The sequence below is a fragment of the Pseudophryne corroboree genome, chromosome 9, assembly GCF_028390025.1.
Source record: "Pseudophryne corroboree isolate aPseCor3 chromosome 9, aPseCor3.hap2, whole genome shotgun sequence".
In the NCBI taxonomy this organism is placed as follows: Eukaryota; Metazoa; Chordata; class Amphibia; order Anura; family Myobatrachidae; genus Pseudophryne; species Pseudophryne corroboree.
The window spans coordinates 59468260-59489615 of record NC_086452.1 but is presented as its reverse complement, the minus strand read 5'-3'; the positions used below and the strand labels follow the sequence as shown (position 1 = coordinate 59489615).

Below are 21356 nucleotides of genomic sequence, written 5' to 3'. Positions count from 1 at the left end.
CCAATCACACGGCTGAAAAAAACTGCAGCATGCGATCGGATCGGAATTACCCCCTGAATTCTCCCTGTTGGCGGTGAACCAAGGATTCAGTAATGTCTCACTTGCTTTACATGTGCAAAAAGAGAGAGAGAAAAAACTTTTTTGCACACTCATTTAAGGAAAATTATAATGGAAATAGTTAAAACATAACATTTATTAATCCTTAAAATGCAAGTCCCCTGAAAGACATACAATTATATACGAAAGAGACAAGATATTAATAGTTAAAAAATATTCATATCGGGGGTCATTCCGAGTTGTTCGCTCGCAAGCTGCTTTTAGCAGTTTTGCACACGCTAAGCCGCCGCCTACTGGGAGTGAATCTTAGCATATTAAAATTGCGAACGAAAGATTAGCAGAATTGCGAATAGACACTTCTTAGCAGTTTCTGAGTAGCTCCAGACTTACTCGGCATCTGCGATCAGTTCAGTGCTTGTCGTTCCTGGTTTGACGTCACAAACACACCCAGCGTTCTCCCAGACACTCCTCCGTTTCTCCAGCCACTCCCGCGTTTTTCCCAGAAACGGTAGCGTTTTTTCGCACACTCCCATAAAACGGCCAGTTTCCGCCCAGAAACACCCACTTCCTGTCAATCACATTACGATCACCAGAACGAAGAAAAAACCTCATAATGCCGTGAGTAAAATTCCTAACTGCATAGCAAATTTACTTGGCGCAGTCGCACTGCGGACATTGCGCATGCGCATTAGCAACTATTCGCTCCGTTGCGACAAAAAAATAATGAGCGAACAACTCGGAATGACCCCCATCATGTATCATGAATGTGACATTTTGGTTATTTTGTTGTTATTTCTATAACATATATAATGTGTGTCACTGTTTAATACTAAATTGGATAATTAGCAGCAAGAATGTACATTTATTATTGTCCTGTTTGGACTAAATCACAGCGCACCCTCGTGAAGAGATGTTAAAATAATATTTTACAGTTCTCGGTTGACCGAAAAACAAAACATTTCAATTGTACCCACATAGGGTGAATCTTGATATTTATTGGATTTAACTGGTTAGTCTCCAGCCACTAATCAAAATAGTAACTTAAAGAGTGATAGAGGGTGCTCATTTGAGATTATAACGGATGTTTAAGAGAAAAAATCAATTAGTAGTGAATCTGCTTTCAACGTTAGACTGGGAAATTCTGTTGATCCAAACCTACTAAATCGGGTATTCCCTGGGGGTCTCCCTCCAGGTACTGGCCAGGCCCTATACTTTATAGCAGGGCTGGCCAAACCGGTCCTCGAGATCTACCAACAGTTCATGTTTTCCAGGCCTCCTGGAGATCTGTAGAATTGTCAGTTAGGAATTAATGCAGCACATCTTAATTAGTAATGACTACACCAGTGCACCAGCTAGGTGGTCTGGAAAATGTGAACCGTTGGTACATCTCGAGGACCGGTTTGGCCAGCCCTGCTTTATAGCTTCCGAGACTGGGCAAATTCAGTGTGGTTTGGTAGTAGATTGTACAAATGCACCCCTGAATCATTTATGAGAGTTCACGGAAAGTGAATAGTATTATTCTCACCCCTGTCTGTCTGTCCCTCCCCTTTAGAATGTAAGCTCTCACGAGCAGGGCTCTCTTCCCTGTGCTTATCCTTTTCTTACTTTAATAATCTTCAACTGCACCACATCCAGCAGTCTTCTGCCACCTGATACTTATTCCAGTGTCATCTGCTGATGTAGCTATGATTATTTACCCTGTACTTGTCCTATATTGTCGTCAACTGTAAGTTGCTGTTTTCCTGCTTGATTATTTGTTTATGTACTCTGTAATTGGGCGCTGCGGATCCCTTGTGGCGCCATATAAATAAAGGATAATAATAATATTACCCCTTTCACATCGCAAAAATTACCCGTTATCGACCCGGTATATTGCCGGGTCGACATGGGTCAGTGTGCGATGTGAAAGGGGCCTTGGAGAATTCCCGGGTTGAATACCGGGTCAGTGGCAGCGTAAACGGATTCCCGACCCATTTACTACATAGGGAGAGGCGGCACTCCCAGCGCCGCCTCCACCCCCACCCCTGCTGCCAGCTGCTCCACTGCCGCTATGGCAACCGACCCGGCATATTTCCGGGTCGGGAAGCCAGCGCAGAGGCTCCAATGCCGGATCCCACCCGGGAAGGACCCGTTTCCAATTCCCGGGTGGGATCCGGCATTGGAGATGTGAAAGGGGAATATGTGACTAGGTAGGTAAAGGAGAGTAAAGATAAACGAGATGGATCTGTTTTTGGTGTTAGGCAGCAGAATTGCCCTGTCAGTTGGGAAACTGAAGTGTGTCAGGAAAGGCTCTGCCTCACCTGCATTACCTCACTGCACATCATTGGTTAGCGGACAGGGACTCAGGGAGTGAGGTTTGTCAGTGTCCTGCATTGTGCCAGGATCCTGTGACTGAGCTGAACTGACACTGAACTGGAGGGAACTGAGAGAGGCTGCCTCCACTTCAGTTTCTCAATTACAGTTCAACAACTCAGTCACGATGCTTTGAAAGCAAACGTGCATGAATGGATCGCGAGTTGCGACCCGCACAGCGTACACACCACATGGTAGTCAGTCCCCGAGTCGGCCGCCACTATAGTCAGCGCATTTCCTGAAAAAAAAAATCAAGTGTCCAGCCACTCCACTGATCTGACTTACGTGGCTTGACACACTTCAGTGTCTCGCTTTGCCCATCCCTAATTAGGATGAATGGGGTCATGGCACTTAAAAGTAACCTTAATACCATTGCAAACTATCTACACATTGATGCAGATAAAAGTGGAGACTGTCAGGCTGTCAATCACTGCCAGTATATCTGTCCCTGTCTGCTGTCTATAGATATCAGTCGCTGTCAGACTGTCTCTGTCAATCAATCCATTACTATACAAATCACTTATTATTATATCTATCACTGTAATAATCTATCGATAGCTTTCAGTCTACAATTCACTATCATCCCATCGATCACTGTCGGCTGTCCATAGCCGTCAGTCTAATTATTGTATAAATGGTTCTGGTGTCTAACCCACAGCTCTGGAGCGGCTGCTGCCAGATACCATACTGGAATTACAGGGTTTTTCCTGTGTAGGTTTAGTGTCACCAGTGCTAGATCATGTTTGTGTGGTCATTGACATTCTGAGGATTTTGACCTGATGCCTGTCAACAAGTTGAACCATTGTCGACATCACAGTGGTGATATTATGAGTGGCGACTGTCAACCAACTGACTGGATCACGTTGTGGGTCCCGGTACAGTGATAGTGATGCTTTGGATCAGAGAACCAAAGCATCACAGAGAAACGTAGTTTTGGCTGTAAATAGTGGAAGTGTTTGCCTATAAAATGTACAAGCCTTGCAAATGTTCTAAGCTGGCTGCAGCGTCAGAAGGGCAAAGGATGTTACAGGTTTCCTGTGTGTTCCTACAATCACGTGATCGTGGAGTCAGCCATCTTGTCCCTGCTTCTTGTGTTGCATTAGGGACTGTGCTGTAACTACGTAGGGGTGAAGACAAAAGAGGAAGCCATTTTGTTGGTCCGGCCCTGTTCCTGTTCCTTGTGGTAATATTTTGTAGTAATATTTTGTTGAATACTTGGAACCTGTTGTAGCCACTTCTACTAGTACCCAGGTATATGTGAAGTAGGAATGTCCCTTAGGACTTACCTATGTTGCCATTACAGAAATGTGTATGCTACGCTGCTATGCAAAAAAAAAACCAACAAGTTTACACGTGTCCCCCGAGTGCCCTTGCGGTGTTATTCTATATCAGCTAGTATTTGGTAACACCATGCCCTGTGGACCTGGATTCTGTTTAATAATTAGGCATTAGGTGATGACTCTGTGGAATGTCCATGTTCTTTCTGAGCAGATGAGTAGCACAATGGATTAATGGGAACCCAGGCAGCTGCCACCCAAGCAATTAACTTGTGAATGCAGCGGAGTCAGCGTGTAATAGTTTGTAGTTAGCTGATTTGTGTAGGCTCATGGAGAAACCATAAATATATCACCTAGTACAGAGCAATCGTCATAGGAAACGGAGTGGTCAGGTCTGCACATTTTGACGATTGTTGGCCTTTCTATCACAGAAGTAAAAATAAGAATATTTTCCACCCCAAATCTATGCGTGAGCATACAGTAAATAACGGTGGCTGAAATCACCATCCAGAAATATGCAGGAATGTTAGGGCGGGATGTACTAATGGCAAAATGTGGTCAAAACACAGAAAACCACATTCCCTGTGTTTATCAGGCTCTGGAAAGCTAAACTTTCAGAGCTTATGGCTGATGGGCAACCATAGATGGTGTTGCCTAATAAAGCTTATGGGCTTCTTTCCCCATAAATCCCTGAGAGTGACCCCCTGCGAATCATGCATTCATTGGTCATCACACGCACGGTAGGACTCTCTGAAGTCATAAACACGGACGGTCTCACATCACAAATGACAGCCCTTATCGGAGCAGCTGTCTATTGCGGAAATAATCGCAAATGTTCATGCATACAGAGTTAATAAACGCCTGCTTGATACATCCTGCACTTATACTGGTGGTTTTATCTACAAAGATTTTTCTGTGGGGTAAATGCTATAGGGTGAACGTTCCCAAACTTGGTCCACAAGGCCCCCTAACAGTCCAGGTTTCCAGGATATCTATGCTTAAGCACAGGTGGTGTAACAGTACCTTAGTTTTATTATACCATTGATGCTCAAACATGGGTATCTTTAAAACCTGGAGTGTTAGGGTTCCTTGAGGACTGTGATTGGGAGCCACTGCTGTAGGGTTAAGGGCTTGTTCAGCTGGAGACTTCTGCTAATATGAGCCTGAATGGCAGACATGTGCCCAATACCTGGGCGATACTCTGAGCAATTTATGGACATATGATCTCATTCAGGGGTAAATGTAGCTACAAGGTGCAATCTTCCTATCCAGGTGGAGTATTATGAGAGGAGGCGGCCCATGTGCTGTCGTCATCTGGGCACCATTCTCTCTATCTGGCAGCGCATGTGAGTACAGTCTGGTGCGATTTGCCTTCTGGCGCAATGGCCATCTTCTGGGTAATTTTTCTAAGCATATGCAGATTTTACTGGGAAAATGGGCGCTGCAGCAATTTTTCAAGTGATTTGTGCAGCGCTGCCAGCGCTGAATTCCGGAGAGGTAAGTACTAAGTAGGACATGGGTGCAGGATGTGTTGCCCTGTGTGCACTGTACACCTGCACCTAATATATATATACACCACTGTTCCTAACTCTGTCACATGGGGGGAGATATACTAAGCTTGGAGAGAGATAGTCCGGTGTTATATTACCCGCGGTACATCACTATTAAATGACAGAAGTGGGCAACCTTATCTCTCTGAAAGGTGTGATGCATCTCTCCATGAACTAATAGTAACTGTATGCTTGCTGAACAAGTTCTAAACCTACATCCTTCTTTTTGCAGATTAGGGATGGCCATCGGTAAATTAACCTTGATGTTATAAAACCACTCATAGGGAAACCATCGATGGTTCACACACCGATGGTCATGCCTGCTCTATGCCTTACTGAGCTACGGGCCAATCAGAACCTGAGGGTGGAGCTTCACAGGGGCACAGGGGACTGAGCTGTGCTCCATGTCCCGGGACTTAGTAGAATAGAAAAAAAAAAGTGGGTCTCTGTGCCATAGATGGTGGAGAAGCATTCGGTTCTCTACCATCAATGGCAAAACTATTTAACATCGACTGTGTGTTAACCATGGTTTGGAACTATCTCAGTTTGAGAGCTCTCTTCTTCTATATTGAAATACTTGTATGGTTGCCTGACATGACCCAAGCGCTGGAATTAGGAACAGCCGGCAGTGTGAGTTAGTAAAAATAAACATGATGATTGATTAGATGTAGCTTACAAGGGATGGGGAAAAAAATAAAAATAAATGTCCAGATGTGAATAATGAAGGTAAAATAAGTTGTGTATAGCTACCAGATATTGCCCTCCAGCTCAGTTAATTTATTATTCAACAGTGAGTCCACCCCCCATTACACAGACAAGGGCTCCTCCCACATTTTTAGGACCGTGTCCTGGTAGAATCTGAAACATTTAAAAGCTGATTTGCAGTAACAGCACTAGGTTGGCCAATCCCAGGATCGGGATCGGTGAGATCCCGGGAATTAGGCCTAAAATTGGCCAGGATTCAATCCCTGGATTGGAGCTTCCAATCCCAGTGATTTCGGGATTAGAAAGCCCCCTTGTTTTTCAATGCCAGGCAGTGTTGAGAGTCCTCAGGAGGCTCAGACGCTGCCCAGTTCCCTCCTCCCAGCTCCCTCTGCCCCCAGCTGTGCTCACTGCGCAGCGTGACGTGAAGCCTAAGGTCACGCTGTGTAGTTTGACGCCAGCCACTCACGCTGCCCAGCTCGCACCTCGCTGCCCACCATCTGCAGCAAGTAAACCTGCCTGTACTTCCAGAGGATGGTGAGTAGTTCTGTGGGATGGGCGGGTTTGGGGGGCACTAAAGATTTTAATTTTAAAATCTTCAACCCAATCCCAAGTATCCTGGGAATCCCGAGATTGATAATTTTTCAATCCCGATATCCGGGATTGAGAAAAAGGCCCAGAATTGGCCTCCCTAAACAGCACTGATATAGGAATCATCCAACAAACATTATTGGGTATACAGTGCATCCAAAAGTATTCACAGCGCTGCACTTTTTCCACATTTTGTTATGTTAAAGCCTTATTCCAAAATGGAATAAATAATTTTTTCCCCTCAAAATTCTACACACAATACCCCATAATGACAACGTGAAAACAAATTGTTTTGGGATTTTTGCAAATTTATTAAAAATAAAAAACTAAGAAATCACATGTACATAAGTATTCACAGCCTTTGCTCAGTACTTTGTTGATGCACCTTTGGCAGCAATTACAGCCTCAAGTCTTTTTGAATATGATGCCACAAGCTTGGCATACCTATCTTTGGGCAGTTTCTCCCATTCCTCTTTGCAGCACCTCTCAAGCTCCATCAGGTTGGATGGGAAGCGTTGGTGCACAACCATTTTCAGATCTCTCCAGAGATGTTCAATCAGATTCAAGTCTGGGCTCTGGCTGGGCCACTCAAGGACATTCACAGAGTTGTCCTGAAGCCACTCCTTTGATATCTTGGCTGTGTGCTTAGGGTCGTTGTCCTGCTGAAAGATGAACCATCGCCCCAGTCTGAAGTCAAGAGCGCTTTGGAGCAGGTTTTCATCCAGGATGTCTCTGTACATTGCTATATTCACCTTTCCCTCTATCCTGACTAGTCTCCCAGTTCCTGTCACTGAATAACATCCCCACAGCATGATGCTGCCACCACCATGCTTCACTGTAGGGATGGTATTGGCCTGGTGATGAGCGGTGCCTGGTTTCCTCCAAACATGACGCCTGGTTTCTTGGTCACCTCCCTGACTAGGGCCCTTCTCCCCCGATCGCTCAGTTTAGATAGCCGGCCGGCTCAAGGGAGAGGGTGGTTCCGAACTTCTTCCATTAACGGATGATTAAGGCCACTGTGCTCGTTGGGACCTTCAAAGCAGCAGATATTTTTCTGTACCCTTCCCCAGATTTGTGCCTCAAGACAATCCTGTCTCGGAGGTCTACAGACAATTCCTTTGACTTCATGCTTGGTTTGTGCTCAGACATGCTCTGTCAAGTGTGGGGCCTTATATAGACAGGTGTGTGCCTTTCCAAATTATGTCCAATCAACTGAATTTACCACAGGTGGACTCAAATTAAGCTGTAGGAACATCTCAAGGAATATCAGTGGAAACAGGATGCACCTGAGCTCAATTTTGAACTTCATGGCAAAGGCTGTGAGTACTTATGTACATGTGATTTCTTAGTTTTTTTATTTTTAATAAATTTGCACATTGTCATTATGGGGTATTGTGTGTAGAATTTTAAGGGGGGAAAAAATTAATTTATTCCATTTTGGAATAAGGCTGTAACATTACAAAATGTGGAAAAGTGAAGTGCTGTGAATATTTTCTGGATGCACTGTATGTACAATGTGCCGAGTGATGTCCGGCTGCGCACTTTACTGTTTATTATGGTAGACAATCTTCGCTAATTGTCCGGCACACCTTTACGAGTTGTAGGGAAACAATTAGCAAAGGCGCCGATCGCCAAGTAACTTCCCTCGGCTGTTTTGGAGGCACTTGCCTACACTGATGATTTCCTCTCTGGACGAAGCCCAGAGAGGAGAAGCAGGTGAGCCGTGGTGGGCTAATCTTGGCATTAAGCCACGCCCCCTCATAATTAAAATGCAGCGGTTTCAGCATATTTGCATAGGGGTCATGGCTAAAATGATGTGATTAGCATAGAATCACCTCATTAGTCCCTGTCCCCTCCGCATGGATGGACCGCGGATTCTAGGAGCGGGCAGAATGTAGGAGGGGTGCCCACTCTTGCGAGGGTGCAGGGAACTACACAAAAAACACAGGTGTCTCTCGCAGGAACCTGGAGAGTAGGCAAGTATGACTTTACTCCCCATTATAGTACGGGCCATGTATAGGTCTAGTGTATCAGTATCTACGTTCCCATTATTACAGTCTCTTAAAATCTATATATAACTTGCAATGTTCAATGCCTGGAATTCAGGCTTCTACTGTTGGTTTATCAGTATTAATGGGACACTATTGTTCACTTGTTACAGATGCCAGCAGAAGTCAAATGAATCTTTCTCTAACAGGAGTGTCCTAATACCAGCTCCAGCTCCTATTGTGTATACTGATTACCTTACATAACCCGACACACCTGGTAGTGTTACAATGCCCTATGCTCACATCTAAACGCTGCTGCCTGGCAAGACTGGACTTGCGATGAAACAGAGAGTGGTATAATCCCACTGCATACTTGAGGCTGCCTATGTTCAACCAAAGAAATTGAACCACACCCCTGGGGGTAGGATTTTTACCTTTTTCAATTTTAATAGATGCACATACATGTCAAATAAACAAAGAGACACAACATTATCTCACGTAATACAGTTTTGAGTTCAAAAGACCCTTAATGTCCAATATGTTGAAATAAAATTGATGGAAAGTGCAAAGTGCACCACCTTATATAAAGTGGCTGGGGATGCCCACTTAATATTGTACTCACAAACTTATGATGGTAAACCCTAAGCAGGCACATCAAGTGGGTCTTCCATCCAGAGTGGGGGGGGGGGGGGGGGGGGATCCATAGTATTAAATCTTTTTATTCCGCACTTGACACAAAGCAAAGACAGTGAAAATTTATGCTGAATATATAGAAGGAACTCCGACCAGAGAGGGATGTTTTCTGCTCTCAGGTTATGTTCAGGGGGAGATTGAAATGATTTCTCTTCAAGTTCAACACAACAACGTGCCGCAGACAAAGAAATAGAGACACAGGGGATGATTCATACGATCAGTTTCTCTGACATGCGGGGGGACGGCCAGCACAGGGCTAGTCCGCCCCACATGTCAGGCCATGCAAACACCCCCCCCCCCGCCGCACAGGTGTGAAACGATCGCACGGCAGCGATGATTTTGCACCTGTCAAGTAGCTCACTACCTGCACAGCCTAGCTGCGCTGGCAGGTGGCTACCCGCCATGTTCTGGGTCACAGTGGCTGCGTGCGACGTCACACGCAGCCGCCACGGTCTGCCCCCGCAACAGTCCGAACACGCCTGCGTTGTACGGACCACGCCCCACCAATGGTGTTCCAACCCCGCAACCGCCTCTGCCTGTCAATCAGGCAGAGGCGATTGGAGCAGTGAGATGCACTTCAGAAAGGGCATCAGGCTACGATTGAGTCTGAATTAGGCCTACGGGGTGTTATTTGCTCCCTATGGCCTTATCACCTCATTTAAACAAAAATTCAGCCTAAAAATAACTTAACTGTGGGATCGGAACATAAACTATCCAGTGATGTTGTTATTTGCCGTAACCACCAAAATGATTGTTTACGCAATAGCTACATAAATAAAACTGTGCCCAAGATACGTCTGCTGTACAAACAAATGGCGCCAACCTGTGCTACAGCCTCGTTACCTTTTTAACCTGTTTCATTTACATTTTTCTTTTATCTTTTCCATTTAAGGCAAACATGACGACTGCTGTTCTGTTCCAGACGTTGCACACTGGCCAGAAGATACCAGTGATTGGACTCGGCACTTGGAAGAGCGCACCTGGACAGGTAAGTCGTCTTTTCACGCATGAACTCCACTGCGCAGGATGAGAATGTAGAGAGAGCCTGACTGTCTCACTGCTGTGGGTGTAACTCCCATTTGCCCTGCAGTAGAGATAAGTATTATCAACCCCAGCAGACCGGAGGTCACAGTCAGAGATTCTTCTATTTATTGCTGGTCACTGAATAATGTCGCCGTTGTTATTGTCAGTTATCTGGGCGAGACATTAAGAACAGGAAACAGCCGTTATACATGGAGACTTCTTGCAGGAACTGATCAAATTAATCAATAAACTTCTTATATTCAGGATCTAGAGATCTGCAGAACATTGCCTTGTAGTTACTACTTAATGATAGTTTCTGCAGAGCATCTCTTACTGTTAAACCAGGAAAAGCCACAGACATGATTTTCTGTTTTTGACCTATGATCATCTTCAGTATTTAATGAAACTCTGTTCCTGTGGATAATTTACTTTGAGATTTACATATGTAACTAGTATACTATAAGGAGGGCCTTTTATTTTTTAGGGATTAAATGTTTTGGCAAAACAAGGAACCTCCCCAGTAGAAATCTCATTCTATGGCTCCAGATGATATAAGTAATATTAGGAGTATTTATGTTCTCCACAATGGGGGATGTCTGATGGTATTGTGTATTGAACGTGTGCGGTCGCAGTCTCCGTGTGTTTGTGCATAGGCAGACTGGAACTGTGGATGACTCGGCCATCAGTGGTTTCTCCAATGGCTAAAAGCCACTAACCACCAATGGACGACCCTACTTTCCAGCATCCAATCCCCCTATTATTTATTTTTTAAATATTTTTACAGTTTTTTATATAGCGCCGCATATTTGGTTGTGCTCTACATTTGGAAACAACAGTGATAAGACAAACTGGGTAATAACAGACAGACATAGAGGGAGGAAGGCCCCTAAACTCCCCTGAAGTGTGGAAACAACATTCTCCATTTGGAGTAACTGGGTCCTGGTGCAGTTGCACAATCTACTGATCACCGTTGCGTTGTTAACCTCTAGCACAACCTCCCCCCACTTCTGCCAATTTGGGGGAGATTCCAGAGTCAACATAAAAAAACGATCAGTTCATAGACGTTGAGGGGCTGATATAAAGTTGGGCGTAAGTGCACTTATTGTTATTTATTTATGCGCCCATCACGCGCTTTTCTACCGTGTAAGTGCGCAAAAAATTGAAACACATCCCTACCTATGTAGATGATGGGGATGATCAGTAGTCGCTTTTTATTGGCTGATTGCATCTTGATCACTTTTATTGTGTATTTGCATCTATGCTTAATATATCTTACATGGCAAATGTGACTTAACATTTATCAATAACACACAGAAATACTTATGGTACTTAGGGGGACAGGACATGTACTAAGTAGTGATAAAAGTGGAGAAGTGAGCCAATGGAGAAATTTCCCATGGCAACCAATCAGCTGCTCCGTACAATTGTTTAGTATGCAAATTAGAAATGTTACGTCAATGCTGATTGGTTGCCATGGGCAACTTCTCCACTGGCTCACTTCTCCACTTTTATCACTGCTTAGTACATGTCCCCTTCAAACTACTATATTGTGTGTGACTTTCTAAGTTACTACAAACACGTATACACAACTGTTCTCTCCTGGTGTTATAGGCCCTACACACTGCGCGATATTAGTGAAAGATATGAACGATATCGTTCATTAATGAACGAGATACCGTTCATATCTTTCAGTGTGGAGGCTCCAGCGATGAACGATGCGCGGCCCCGCGCTAGTTCATCGCTGGTGCCCCGTCGCTTGTGCATGCAGGCCAATATGGACGATCTCGTCCATATTTGCCTGCACTTCTATGGAGCCGGGTGACGGGGGAAGTGAATAAACTTCACTCCCCCGTCACTGCCCCCCCCCCCCGCCGGGTAGCCCGATGGCCGCATCCGCCGTCGGTCAGCTCGGCAGCGGATCGTGCAATGTGTAGGGCCCATAAGACTGGGGTGTATTGTACCGCTGCAGTGCAGGATACGTCCTGAGATACGACCAGCTCTGCAAGCTCTCTAAAAAGCACATTATACACCTGCGTTTTGGGTGTAAAATGCGTCCAGAATGACATCAGCCCCTGAATGTGGGTGATTGCATCAGAGCAATAACACAAGTGCCCCAGACACAAATATCTTTCTGTAGAGACCTCTATCCTCATTTTATCACTTTTCTGCATTTCATCTTTACCGTCTAACGAAGATAAACGAACATAGTATACAAACCAGGACGTGAGGTAAATAGAGTGACAAGAGCTTACAATTTGTTAGTAGTTTTATTTATTTATAATTCTATAAGGCAGTTGGGTAGACGCCTCACAGAATTCACAGGCAATACAAATCAAACCTTATACAGTATATGGTTTTCTCTAACGTCCTAGTGGATGCTGGGGACTCCGTAAGGACCATGGGGATAGACGGGCTCCGCAGGACACATGGGCACTTTAAGAAAGAATTTAGATTCTGGTGTGCTCTGGCTCCTCCCTCTATGTCCCTCCTCCAGACCTCAGTTTGATACTGTGCCCAGACGAGCTGGGTGCTTTTCAGTGAGCTCTCCTGAGTTTGCTGAGAGAAAGTATTTAGTTAGGTTTTTTATTTTCAGGGAGCTCTGCTGGCAACAGACTCCCTGCATCGTGGGACTGAGGGGAGAGAAGCAGCCCTACTCTCTGAAGATAGGTCCTGCTTCTTAGGCTACTGGACACCATTAGATCCAGAGGGATCGTACGCAGGATCTCACCCTCGCCGTCCGATCCCAGAGCCGCGCCGCCGTCCCCCTCGCAGAGCCGGAAGACAGAAGCCGGGTGAGTATGAGAAGCAAAGAAGACTTCACAGGCGGCAGAAGACTCCGTGGTCTTCACTGAGGTAACGCACAGCACTGCAGCTGTGCGCCATTGCTCCCACACACCTCACATACTCCGGTGACTGTAAGGGTGCAAGGCGCACGGGGGGGGGGGGGGGGGGGGCCTGGGCAGCAATATAAACCTCTTATTTGGCAAAAGGAGCATATATACAGCAGGACACTGTATATATGCAGGAGCCCCCGCCAATTTTACACTTTTAGCGGGACAGAAGCCCGCCATCGAGGGGGCGGGGCTTCTCCCTCAGCACTCACCAGCGCCATGTTTTTTCTCCACAGCACCGCTGAGAGGAAGCTCCCCGGTCTCTCCCCTGCTTATACCACGGTAGAAGAGAGGGTTTTAAAGAAGAGGGGGGGCACATAATTCGGCGCAGATAATAACAGCGCTACTGGGTAAACATTAAATTGCTGTGTTTTTTCCTGGGTCATATAGAGCTGGGGTGTGTGCTGGCATACTCTCTCTCTGTCTCTCCAAAGGGCCTTGTGGGGGAATTATCTTCAGATGAGCATTCCCTGAGTGTGTGGTGTGTCGGTACGTGTGTGTCGACATGTCTGAGGCAAAAGGCTCCCCTAAGGAGGAGATGGAGCAAATGTGTGTGTGAGTGGTGTCTCCGTCGACACCTGTTTGGATATGTGAAATTAAGTGCTAAGGTAAATTTATTGCACAAAAGATTAGAGAACAGACAGGGAATCTACCCATGTCTGTCCCTATGTCGCAGAGACCTTCAGAGTGTCACAACGCTCACTATCCAAAATAATAGACACTGATATCGACACGGAGTCTGACTCCAGTGTCGACTACGATAATGCAAAGTTACAGCCAAAATGGCAGAAAAGTATTCAATATATGATTATTGTAATAAAAGATGTTTTGCATATCACTGATGACTCATCTGTCCCTGACACGAGGGTACACATGTTTAAGGGGAAGAAAGCTGAGGTAAATTTCCCTCCTCTCATGAAGAAAAAGAGTGGGAATCCTCAGATAAGAGACTGCAGATTCCCACAAAGAATTCTCAGGGAGTATCCTTTCCCTACTAGGGCCAGGATACGATGGGAATCTTCCCCTAGGGTGGACAAAGCTTGTCACGTTTACCCAAAAGGTAGCGCTGACTTAACAGCTATCCTCAGGGATCCTGCAGATAGCATGCAGTAAAAGTACTTTGAAGTCCATTTACACACATTCTGGTACACTACTCGGACCGGCGATTGTGTCGGCATGGGTTTATAGCGCTGTAGCAGCGTGGACAGATACCTTATCAGCAGAGATTGAGATCCTAGTATGTGTATATAATTATATATATATATATATAAAAGATGCTGTCATATATATCTATATATATATATATCTATATATATATCTATATATATATATATATATATATATATATATATATATATGTATGTATATAAAACATGCCCAAAGAGACATTAGTCTACTGGGTTCTAGAGTCAACGCTATGTCGATTTCTGCTAGACGTGTCCTGTGGAACATGTAATGGACAGGTGATGCCGACTAAAAGAGGCATATGGAAGGTTTACCTTACAAGGCTGAGGAATTGTGTGGAGAAGGGCTCTCGGACCTGGTCTCCACAGCTATAGCTGGTAATTCTGATCTTTTGCCTTATATTCCCGCACAGCCTAAGAAAGCACGACATTATCAAATGCAGTCCTTTCGATCACTAAGAAACAAGAAAGTCCGAGGTGCGTCCTTTCTTGCCAGAGGCAGGGGCAGAGGAAAGAAGCTGCACAACACAGCTAGTTCCCAGGAACAGAAGTCCTCCCCGGCCTCTAAAAATTCCACCGCATGACGCTGGGGCTCCACAGGCGGAGCTAGGCCCGGTGGGGGCACGTCTTCGAAATTTCAGCCACAAGTGGGTTCACTCCCAGGTGGATCCCGGGGCAATAGAAATTGTGTCTCAGGGATACAAGCTGGAATTCGAAGAGATGCCCCCTCACCGATACCGCAAATCGGCCCTACCAGCTTCCCCCCACGAGAGGGAAATAGTGTTAACTGCAATTCACAAATTGTATCTTCAACAGGTGGTGGTCAAGGTTCCCCTCCTTCAACAGGGAAGGGGTTATTATTCGATTATGTTTGTAGTCCCGAAACCAGACGGTTCGGTCAGACCCATATTGAATTTAAAATCCCTGAACATATACCTGAAAAGGTTCAAGTTCAAGATGGAATCACTGAGAGCGGTCATTGCAAGCCTGGAAGGGGGGGATTTTATGGTGTCTCTGGACATAAAGGATGCATACCTTCATGTCCCCATTTATCCACCTCATCAGGCGTACCTCATATTTGTGGTACAGGATTGTCATGACCAATTTCAGACGTTGCCGTTTGGTCTCTCCACGGCACCGAGAATATTTACCAAGGTAATGGCGGAAATGATGGTACTCCTGCGGAAGCAAGGGGTCACAATTGTCACGTACTTGGACGATCTCCTCATAAAAGCGAGATCAAGAGAGCAGTTGCTGAACAGCATATCACTTTCTCTGGAAGTGTAACGGCAACACGGCTGGATTCTAAATATTCCAAAGTCGCAGTTGGTTCCTACGACTCGTCTGCCTTTCCTGGGCATGATTCTGGACACAGACCAGAAAAGGGTTTATCTCCCAATAGAGAAAGCTCAGGAACTCATGACCCTGGTCAGGAACCTATTAAAACCAAAACAGGTGTCAGTGCATCACTGCACTCGAGTCCTGGGAAAGACGGTGGCATCATACGAGGCCATTCCCTTCGGCAGGTTCCATGCGAGGACTTTTCAATGGGACTTACTGGACAAGTGGTCCGGATCACATCTTCAGATGCATCGGTTAATCACCCTATTCCCCAGGGCCAGGGTGTCACTCCTGTGGTGGCTGCAGAGTGCTCACCTTCTCGAGGGCCGCAGATTCGGCATTCAGGACTGGGTCCTGGTGAACACGGACGCAAGCCTCCGAGGTTGGGGAGCAGTCACACAGGGAAGAAATTTCCAAGGTCTGTGGTCAAGTCAAGAGACTTGCCTTCACATCAACATCCTGGAACTAAGGGCCATATACAACGCCCTGCGTCAAGCGGAGAACTTGCTTCGCGACCAACCGGTTCTGATTCAGTCAGACAACATCACCGCAGTGGCTCATGTAAACCGACAAGGCGGCACAAGGAGCAGAGTGGCGATGGCGGAAGCCACCAGAATTCTTCGCTGGGCGGAGAATCACGTAAGCGCACTGTCAGCAGTGTTCATCCCGGGAGTGGACAACTGGGAAGCAGACTTCCTCAGCAGACACGACCTCCACTCGGGAGAGTGGGGACTTCATCAGGAAGTCTTCGCACAGATTACAAGTCGGTGGGAACTGCCACAGGTGGACATGATGGCATCCCGCCTCAACAAAAAGCTACAGAGGTATTGCGCCAGGTCAAGAGACCCTCAGGCAGTAGCTGTGGACGCCCTGTTGACACCGTGGGTGTTCCAGTCGGTCTATGTATTTCCTCCTCTTCATCTCATACCCAAGGTGCTGAGGATAATAAGAAAAAGAGGAGTGAGAACAATCCTCATTGTTCCAGATTGGCCACGAAGGACTTGGTATCCAGATCTGCAAGAAATGCTCACAGAGGACCCGTGGCCTCTTCCTCTAAGACAGGACCTGTTGCAACAGGGGCCCTGTCTGTTCCAAGACTTACCGCGGCTGTGTTTGACGGCATGGCGGTTGAACGCCGGATCCTAGCAGAGAAGGGCATTTCGGATGAGGTCATTCCTACGCTGATAAAGGCTAGGAAGGACGTGACAGCTAAACATTGTCACCGTATATGGCGAAAATATGCTTCTTGGTGTGAGGCCAGGAATGCTCCTACGGAGGAATTCCAGCTGGGCCGTTTCCTTCACTTCTTACAGTCCGGAGTGAATTTGGGCCTAAAATTGGGCTCCATTAAGGTCCAGATTTCGGCCCTATCCATTTTCTTTCAAAAGGAGTTGGCTTCTCTACCAGAAGTTCAGACGTTTGTAAAGGGAGTGCTGCATATTCAGCCTCCTTTTGTGCATCCAGTGGCACCTTTTGGATCTTAACGTGGTGTTAAGTTTCCTGAAATCCCACTGGTTTGAACCACTGAAAACGGTGGAGTTGAAATATCTCACGTGGAAGGTGGTCATGCTATTAGCCTTGGCTTCGGCTAGGCGTGTGTCAGAGTTGGCGGCTTTGTCACATAAAAGCCCCTATCTGGTTTTCCATATGGATAGAGCAGTATTGCAGGCCCGTCCACAATTTCTGCCGAAAGTGGTTTCATTTTTTCATATGAACCAACCTATTGTGGTGCCTGTGGCTACTCGTGACTTGGAGGATTCCGAGTTGCTTGAGGTGGTCAGGGCTTTGAAGGTTTATGTAGCCAGAGCGGCTAGGGTCAGGAAAACAGAGTCGTTGTTTATCCTGTATGCATCCAACAAGCTGGGTGCTCCTGCTTCAAAGCAAACTATTGCTCGCTGGATCTGTAACACGATTCAGCAGGCTCATTCTGCGGCTGGATTGCCGCTGACAAAATCAGTTAAGGCCCATTCCACTAGGAAGGTGGGCTCTTCTTGGGCGGCTGCCCGAGGGGTCTCGGCATTACAACTTTGCCGAGCGGCTACTTGGTCAGGTTCAAACACTTTTGCAAAGTTCTACAAGTTTGATACCCTGGCTGAGGAGGACCTCTTGTTTACTCAATCGGTGCTGCAGAGTCATCCACACTCTCCCGCCCGTTTGGGAGCTTTGGTATAATCCCCATGGTCCTTACGGAGTCCCCAGCATCCACTAGGACGTTAGAGAAAATAAGATTTTACTTACCGGTAAATCTATTTCTCGTAGTCCGTAGTGGATGCTGGGCGCCCATCCCAAGTGCGGACTTCTTCTGCAATACTTGTATATAGTTATTGCTTCAATAAGGGATAAGTTATGGTTGCATCAGGGTTTGACCTGATGCTCTGTTATTTGTCATACTGTTAACTGGTTGTTATCACATGTTATACGGTGTGATTGGTGTGGCTGGTATGAATCTTGCCCGGGATTACCAAAATCCTTTCCTTGTACTGTCAGCTGCTCTGGGCACAGTTTCTCTAACTGAGGTCTGGAGGAGGGGCATAGAGGGAGGAGCCAGTGCACACCAGAACCTAAATTCTTTCTTAAAGTGCCCATGTCTCCTGCGGAGCCCGTCTATCCCCATGGTCCTTACGGAGTCCCCAGCATCCACTACAGACTACGAGAAATAGATTCACCGGTAAGTAAAATCTTATTTTCCAGAGCTGGTATGTGCTGGCTCTAGGCTGCGGATCAGTCCTATTTCCTCACCTGAGACGGGTATTTATCACTGGAACCGCCCTAGGTCACCTTTGATCTCAGTCTTTGCTCGGTGAGCTCAGAGGCTGCAGCTGGCGGCTCTCTGTAGTAATGAGATTCTGCTATCACTGAGAGGCAGCGGCTGGCCTGTTTATGAAGTGAAATGATATTGGATGTAGACACAATGGCTGCTAGTCAATACATGAAAGAGTAAAACATAAAGGGCGTCCGCGTGTAAGGCTTGTTAATTGTACTGTAGATCTGTTGGGTGAAGTGTTTGATTGCGTGTAGTGCATCTGTTAAATACGCTTTTGTCATGCAGACATAATACATAAATATTTCTTCCAAAGTGGAAAAATATGCGTTTACGGTTTTATGACACATTTGTATGTCGTAAATTGTGTGTGAATCAAACCAAAAGGGAGAAGGTTCCATGTAAGTGTTGTCTGCTGTGTGTCTGTATCGCCACCGCAACTAAAGCCCAGTGACGTGTGGTGATGTAAGCGGCTGGGGAGGCACTGGCAGTATCAACCAGATTTACACACATATATGAACCCGATGGCTCATGTGTGCATTATGCAAAGGTGCAGCAGTATAACCTGTGTTACCCTATGGATTCAGTGCACAATGTGCAGTATAACTAGTGTATGACCTTATGGATACAGTTATAAACAATGTCGGACTGGGACGTGCAATCACAGGGGCCCACTAAGGGGCGTTGCCATATGCTGAAAGGGGTGTGGCCACATGACCAGAGAGGAGTGGCCAGCCATTATAGTCGCCACCTAGCATAATATATAAAGAAAAATTGCTCTACCTCACTGCCCACTTTTAATACATTTTTGCTCATGCCATTTCACATGTATCAGTGGCAAATTCACTGATACATGTGATTTTCACCAGCAGAGGCGTAACTAGGGTTTTTGGAGCCCAGGGCAAGATGAAGAGTGGTGCGCCCCCCCCCCCCTCCCAAAAAAACACCCTAAATCAGCAGTAAAGCATGTGAGCGCGCCAAAATAATGGGCGTGGCCACGCACCAGAAGGGCCGTGGTCACATACCAGAAGGGGGGTGACCACTAAAAATGCGGCGTGCCAACATGACTATCACCTACCCGCTGTGTCGTCTCTTAGCACACTATCACCTACCCCTTGTGTCGTCTCTCAGCACACTATCACCTACCCCTTATGTCGTCTCTCAGCACACTATCACCTACCCCTTGTGTCGTTTCTCAGCATACCTTCATTAAATTTTTGCACATTAAGGCAGTAGAGTCCCCTTTTTACACAGTACGCAGGCAGCAGAGTGCCCTTTTTACACAGTACGCAGGCAGCAGAGTGCCCTTTTTACACAGTACGCAGGCAGAGTCCCCTTTTTACACAGTACACACAGTGCCAGATACACAGCGCCACTGCCAGATTCACAATGCCCCACAGTGCCACTGCCAGATACACATTGCCCCACAGTGCCACTGCCAGATACACATTGCCCCACAGTGCCACTGCCAGATACACATTGCCCCACAGTGCCACTGCCAGATACACATTGCCCCACAGCGCCACTGCCAGTTACACATTGTACACATTGCCCCACAGCGCCACTGCCAGATACACAATGTACACATTGCCCCACAGCGCCACTGCCAGATACACATTGTACACATTGCCCCACAGTGCCACTGCCAGATACACAATGCCCCACAGTGCCACTGACAGACCCCCCCCCTCCGCCCACCCGCTGCCCTGCTCACCGTCTGCTGCCTCGCTCACCGCCGCAGCGCCTCTCCTGCCCGGCCTCAACGCACCAGGTATCTTCTCTGGCTGCGGGTATCTTCTTGGCGCCGGTTCGTTAGCCAATCAGAGGCCGGTCCGCGAGCTCTGATTGGCTACCAAACCAAGGAGACACGCCCCGCCGCCGCCGTACTGGACTGAGGGGTAGGAGAGGCGCTGCATAGCAGCAGGGTGGGGGAGTGGCCGGGCCGAGGGCAGAGGAACAGTAACGGGGGCGAGTGGGCATGATGCCCTGGCCGGCGGCGGCGCCCCCCTCTGCTGGGCCTGCCAAGGTGACCAGGGCACGTGCCCTGCTCGATCCCCCCTTAGTTACGCCTCTGTTTACCAGTGCCGGTTTTTTCGACCAGTCGAAAAAATAGCATGGACATTGCATAGTTCTAATGTAAATTCAACCTAAAAACGGGCATAATGTGCTGGTTTTTAGACTAGTCCAAAAAAACGGCACTAATTGAATACCCCCCATCTTTTTGGGGATACAGTCACTGACACAATTAGCCACATGAAGCTGACAATGTTACCATCTTCCGGCGGATGATGCAGCTACAGGGGGTCATTCAGATCTGATCGCTGCTGTGCGTTTTTGCACAGCGGACGATCAGGTACTAAATGCTAATGCGTATGCACCGCAATGCGCAAGCGTGTCAGACAACTACAGAGGCCATTGCTGGTCAGTGGTGGCACGGTGTGAAAAATCTGTTCGCACGGGCGTTCGCAAGGTGACTGACAGGAGGAAGCCAGGGTGGTAACTGACCATTTACTGGGAGTGTTCGGAAAAACGCAGGCGTGCCCAAGCGTTTTCAGGAAAGGTGTCTGACGTCAGCTCCGGCCCCGATCAGCCTGTTCTCATTGCACTGTAGGAGTAAGTCCTGGGCTGCGCACACACTGCACACACTGAATTTAAGCAGCTACGCATACACATAGCATCGCACACTTGCACGGCGAAAATACAAAGGTTCAAAGGCGGGCGACCAAACTAATTAAGGGTATGGAGACGCTGGAATACGAGGAAAGGCTTGCAAGACTAGGCATGTTTACACTGGAAAGAGGAGATTAAGAGGGGACATGATCAACATTTACAAATATATAAGGGGACAATATACAGATCTTGCGCAGGACCTGTTTTTGGTTAGATCAACACAGAGAACTTGTGGACACTCGCTCAGGTTAGAGGAGAGGAGATTCCACACAATAC

General features: G+C 46.8%; 1 protein-coding gene across 3 annotated transcripts in view; it reads left to right on the top strand.

The window, feature by feature from the left end:
- LOC134957454 (aldo-keto reductase family 1 member A1) overlaps window positions 1–21356 on the top strand; it is a 71099-nt gene that overhangs the window by 2911 nt on the left and 46832 nt on the right. For 2 of the 3 annotated variants that reach the window (XM_063939398.1, XM_063939399.1), the window contains exon 2: window positions 10103–10198. In XM_063939398.1, coding sequence (XP_063795468.1) covers window positions 10109–10198 — 90 coding nt within the window. In that variant the 5' untranslated portion in view covers window positions 10103–10108. Of the gene's footprint in view, window positions 1–8690; window positions 8939–10102; window positions 10199–21356 lie in introns of all 3 variants that reach the window. The other variant, XM_063939397.1, reaches the window with a different exon arrangement.